Below are 6,000 nucleotides of genomic sequence, written 5' to 3' on the forward strand. Positions count from 1 at the left end.
GTTCTTTTACTAACAATTTTACCTCAATTTGTATTGTTTTAAGGTAAAGTGTAAGTATTGATTTATTAATGTATATTTTCCCCATTGTATGTTAACATAGCTTGCTCTCATCTGTTGAGATCTTAAATCATACCAAATGGTTACCTGCTTCAGTGACTTATTTAGTCATATGTTATTATGCTAAAACAGAGGCTCATTTAATAAAAATGTTAAAGCTAATAAATATTAGCCATCAATATTTATTACGAATGTTGCACAGTGAAGCATGCTATAAACCGCAATTACACATAATGCACTCTGTGGAAGGGCATTCAAACTGATTTAGGGTTAAGCCTAATTTATGTTTAAAATATATTTTAAATGTCTTACAGATAGATAACAAACAAAACCTGAAATTCATAGCCTATTCTTGAAATTTTATTCATGTGTAATTACTGTAACCACAAGAAAACTCGCACTCCAAGTTTTCAGTTTAAAATGTAAGACAAAATATATAATGTTAATGTTTTTTTTAAAAGGAACATGGACCTCAAGCCAAAATGAGAGGCAGAAATACTAAGACACGTAGACAAGATTTTAATTCACCTGAATGGGAGTTTTGGCTGTGTAAGCACTGCAGAATTTTGGCCAGTCCAGTCTTGATCCTAATCATGCAAAGACTTATTCACATGTTTAATATTTCATCTTGTAAGAAATCCTATTAAAATAATCTAGATTACGCAAAGGGCAGGTCTTCAACTATTGTAGGTGATTGTAGTTCAATTAACTTTAATGGAACAGCATCAATTCACACTAGCTGAGGATATGACCACTTTGAATTAAGTACATAAGTAAACTTTTGTAAGACTGGATACTTAACTAATGCTTAGGAGATCATTATGCTTCCTATTTTTTTCATATTGGCATTTTAACTTTAATTGCTGTACTTTTTGTGTGTTGTATCATGTAGCCAATAATTTTCAACTAATATTCAAGAAGTATAATGTTTAGAAAACCCCTGGAAAGGAACTGGTCTTTAAAAAAGAAGTTTTATTCTGTTCAACTTGTTGACTTCTAGGAACATAAAATAAAATGTATTAGTTGTAACTGGAGTTTCAAATATATGTTGCTGTTTTGTAAAAAAAAAAAAAGTAGGTCTGAAAACTGAGCACACTAATCTGTCAACTAATTAGTTTAATGAAATTTTATTATTTGGCAATTAAAGTCTAGGGTGTAATTTTCCTACAAATTCTGGTTAGCCAAGAAGATTGGCGATTTAAAGACACGTTTAATCCTGCAGCAGGTTTAAGAGACCTGGAAGACAAAAAAGCCCCAAATGTGTGTGACAATGATTATTTCAGAATATGGGCCAATATTTTAAAAGTTACCCGTAATAACTATTACTCTGGAAACCAAGAGGGTTTATCACATCTTTTATAGCACTTGCAGAAAAACTTCAGGTTTTCATTTAAAGTCTTTTGCTGCTAAACTCAAATTAGAAGCTGTATAAATAGTGCTGTCAGGCTTGCTGCAAATGCCTTTTTCATTTTACATTGTAAAATAGTGAGTAAATTAAAGAATTGTTTGCAACATTGTTAATGACATTTAAGTTGCCTATTTTAGTTAAGATATGTGCAGCTGATTTTTTTAAATTGAATTATGTAATGTTTCATAACTGGTAAACATGTGGCTACTCAAGATCGCATAACTTAGATTTCATCCATATATTTTAGTATATATTTTCAAGAGCCCAAGCATGCTTTTGATATAAGATAGTATATCTGTTATTTATGTTATAAACAAACATACAAAGTAAGACCTAACCCAAGTTCCAGGCATCCTGACAAAATACTAAAAATATGAACCTTGATTATAAAATAGAAACAAAAAATCAGCAGCAGATACCACAAAATCCAACCATCCAGCTGAAAAGATAACAAAAATCTGACATTTACAAACAGAAAAAATAAACCACAAAAAGGCCCTCTCTTGTCAGAAACGGCTTGATTCCACTCCTTTTTAACATTTTAGCCTTTAAAATATTAACATTTGATGTTTGTTTATGTTTGAGCTTGACATAAAAGGCAGAGGAAAATAACCCATCAATATACATATGTGTCTGATTTTTTTTTTAATTTTAAAAAATGGAGCTGGCCTAAGGCTAGCACTTTCATTACATCAATGAAAGAAAGAAAACAGAAGCCAGGAGAGGAGAGTTATAGAAACTGACTTTACATAAACAGTGAGAGAAACCTTTTTCCATGACCACCTACAATGTAGCTACTTTACCATTAGTACAAGTTCTATTTTATTAGAAGTACAACTTCCAGGGCCCAATCCTGCTTTGTTTATACAGGCTAAGCTCCTGCTGGGAGATTTGTGTCTGTACAAACTACAGGATCAGGGCTCTAGCTTGTAAAACAGAGAAGAAAAAATGTTTAAACATACCTAAATTGACAAAGCTCATGACCATGTCGGCATCATTCAGAAAGTTGGTATCACGCAGGCTGGCTAAGGGAGGACTCTGTGTGGTCAAGGGGGTCATGCGAGATAATTGTATTCTCCGGGAGTATGCATTTGGAGATGTAGAATATCCTTTTCTTACCCCTCTGGTCACTCCTCCCATTGATTCCCTCAGTGAATACTCCAGTTCATCAGTATCCTCTTCATTTGTCATGGCATTGTACAGGTCCAGCATGAAGAGGGGTGCAGAAGAAGCCTGCTTTCCAGGTGAAAATGGTCTGGGTCTGTGAGGTAAACCCAAGATAGAGAGAATCTCTCTCTGGATCTCTCTTCTCTCATGGTTCCGGAGCCTCCTGTAAATAAAACTTGAATGGACATGATTGTCTCCTAAGCCCCCCTGTGCATGACCCACCAGAACCCAGCAATTCCAGAGCAAGCCCAGGAAAGCTCTGAGTGTCGTTAGGTTCATCTTTGAAAAGAAAAAAGAACAAAAATACTTCTGCTTATTCTGAGCTCCTATGAGGTCTGCTTTCCCAGTGGCAGAAAAACAAAATTTACCTATTCTTCATGTCAATGTCATCTCTAAACATAACATCTTTGGTGATTCTCCCCCGCCCTCTGTTTAAATATTATGGAATGTGTCAGGTTGCAGTTATTTCTAGGAAAGCTGAAATTCAGACTTCCAATTTTCCACTGTTGTTATCGCTTTTTCTGCATTTATGGAGCAGAAGACCAGTATTTTGTCAGCTGACCTAGGCATTCCTATAAAAACCTTAGATAACCAGGTCTTTAGTTCAGGGTTGTGTTAGTAAGAGATGATCTTCTGATACACTGTAGTTCCCAGAGTTATCTTCACTTGTTATTCTGAGTTCTTCTCACACCTTGCCCTCTTTCCAAGATAAAGTCCTGAGTCACAGATTTGTCTTGATCTCTATTTCGGTAGTATAATTTATATTTTTCCAGCAGCCTGGTGATAATTTTAACATCTTTTGAATCACCTTAATGTAAACTAATTCTTAAGCATGTACTAATCTAATTCATATGTTTCCCTGAATTTACTTGAAAAAAACTTCTGTAAATCCATTCAACTCCTGTCAGCTTCTTAACTGTTATTTCCAACTCTTGCAGGCACAAATATAACAGCTCTCTTCAGCAGAGATCTAAAGACTAATGTAAGCACAACCCTGCTGGGAAAGAAGAGGCTTCTCATTGTAATTTGAACCCGGCAAAGCAAAAAAGTCCTTAACCCTTCTGCTGCCAGACAAAGCTTCACCCACCCCCAGAACCCCAATGTACAGTAATATATGTAAATTAACTACAGAATTTGACATTTACACACAGCTTCCAGAAAAGTCCAGCTCTATAATTTAATTTTACTTCAACTGTATGTCTTAAATTTGTTAATGCTTATAATACAGATCTTTCCGTCTGTATATTAGTAAATTTGAATATAACACATTCAATTATATGACATATTAGGATTTTATTCTGAGAATTGTTTATATTTTAAGATGCTTAACTAAATGAAGATTACCCTTAAAAAAACGCCTGTATGATAATTTATCAATTAAAGCTCAGTTTACTTCTCTGTTTAAACTGAAAATTAGCAGAAGGCAATCTAAATAAAAACAAAGTCAGTAAGCAACGTATTCAAAATGCACATGTAGTTAATGGTGTAATTATACATTACATAGGTTGTAATTTGTAATTATCAATAATCATTTGTTTAAAGTGTATTTTGTGTCATAAATGACTGTACTGCATTTCCCAGTAAAAGTCCAAAACTGAGATTTAAACTATTTCTCCAATGTAGTATAACTGGATAGATAGCTAAACAGTTGCGCACAAATGCTTAACTTGAAATTATGGTTCTCATCTCCATTTTATTAAGGCCTGCACATTTGATTTTCATATAATTTACATAAATTCATAGTGTGTGTCCTAATTGTATAAAATTACCATATGGTTTAATCTTTAGGGAAACTTCCCTTAATGAGGACACAACTGGGAAGTGAGGCAGGGGCAAGAATACATAAAAAGAAAGAAAATAGGAAAAAATGAAAAAAGTTACTGAAATGCCAAATTGCCTTCAGCAGCTTTCACTGATGTGACTAGCACCTTCTCAGCAGATGACCATAGTTTTCAGTGAACTTACGAACACTACAGAAATATATTCTCACCCTAATGAGCCACTTTGTGAACAATTTCTCTACTATTGTAGGCACAAATAAACTTTTCTCATACATTCGGGTCTGCCCTTGGGGCCCAATCCAACTCTGATTGAAGCATACTGAACACTTTCCATTAAATCAAGGACCCATTCAAGGCACACTGATGATAGCCAGGCAACCCCACAGGCATTGTCAAAGGAAGGATTTATCCCATAATAGTACTGCTACTGTTAACAATGAAATTCATGGTAGAACCCTTGGTCCGTTATGAGAGAATGATCAGGATCCTACTGAGTTTTCTTGTTCCATTTATTTTCCCTCGACCACCATTTGCTGTGTCCACTATAAAGTAAATCTTAGTTTTCATTTATGTATGAACTCCCATTTGTCCTACTCAGAGGAGAGGTCGGGTATCAAGGATATTATTTTACACCTCCTCCATAATCTCCCGTAACCATATTTATTTCTCTTTTCCACCAAAACATCCCCATTCTTCTCTGCACAAACAAATTTTGTAGGACTAACTTTTGCCGGTCAACAACACAAGGTTTCAAATTTACTCAGAGCTCTTCTTTCTTCCGTGTACGTTCAACAGCTTGTCTCTTTCACCAGCTGAAGTTATATAAGAAGTGGGTCTTTGTCCACAAAAGCTATGCCCAAATAATTCTGTCAGTCTTTAAGGTGTCACAGAACTCCTCACTGATTTTAGAGATTCAGACTAACATGGCTACCCCTTTAATACTTATTCCTCTTGTTTCGCTAATATTTTGGGACTAATAGAGATACATTTTTCTCTAAATATTCATAAAAGGTCTTGGTCTGATTGCCCTGGAAACTTCAGTGAGATAACATAGGAAGTTTCTATTGTTGCCTGTTGCCCCTTAGATGAACTGAGGGCTAACATGCCTAAAGTACAAACCTGGTCAGTCAACCTTTAGTTTCTCTTCTGAAAGTGCCAACGAATTCTCTCAATGGTGAGAGTGCTTTTTAATTTTATAAACAGCTATTCAATAGGAATCAGAATAATCAAGTAAACCACTAATCATACAGTTAAGGGCAATAATTTCAGTCACTATCAAACTAAGCCAGAACAAAATACTTAAACTAGAGCTTACCTACTCTGAACCAGCAAGTCCTCCTGATTAGAACCTTTAAAAAAAAGCCCTTAATTCATTTTATGGGAACAAACATAGCATTCTTCCATAACAGTTCATGTTCTACAGACAACAGACATTTATCACAGATCTCTCACACATACGATACCATAGCCCCTCCAAAAATTAAAGGTTCTATTAGTTGAGCTGAAGCAGATATCCTGTAGCAGTTTAGATAAATAAGAACTGATTATGTCCTTTTCTTATCTCTTTTGTAGGTAGACTGACTAGCC

General features: G+C 34.9%; 1 protein-coding gene across 1 annotated transcript in view; it reads right to left on the reverse strand.

Moving 5' to 3' along the window:
- The window catches only part of BMP5 (bone morphogenetic protein 5), an 85,546-nt gene extending 81,927 nt beyond the window's left edge, over positions 1–3,619 (reverse strand). The window contains exon 1 of the mRNA XM_006110971.4: positions 2,428–3,619. Within this exon, the coding sequence (XP_006111033.1) occupies positions 2,428–2,911 (484 nt within the window). The 5' untranslated portion in view covers positions 2,912–3,619. The remainder of the gene's footprint in view (positions 1–2,427) is intronic.
- Positions 3,620–6,000: the final 2,381 nt, after the last annotated feature.

The sequence above is a fragment of the Pelodiscus sinensis genome, chromosome 3 (assembly GCF_052426305.1).
Source record: "Pelodiscus sinensis isolate ZL-2025 chromosome 3, ASM5242630v1, whole genome shotgun sequence".
In the NCBI taxonomy this organism is placed as follows: domain Eukaryota; kingdom Metazoa; phylum Chordata; order Testudines; family Trionychidae; genus Pelodiscus; species Pelodiscus sinensis.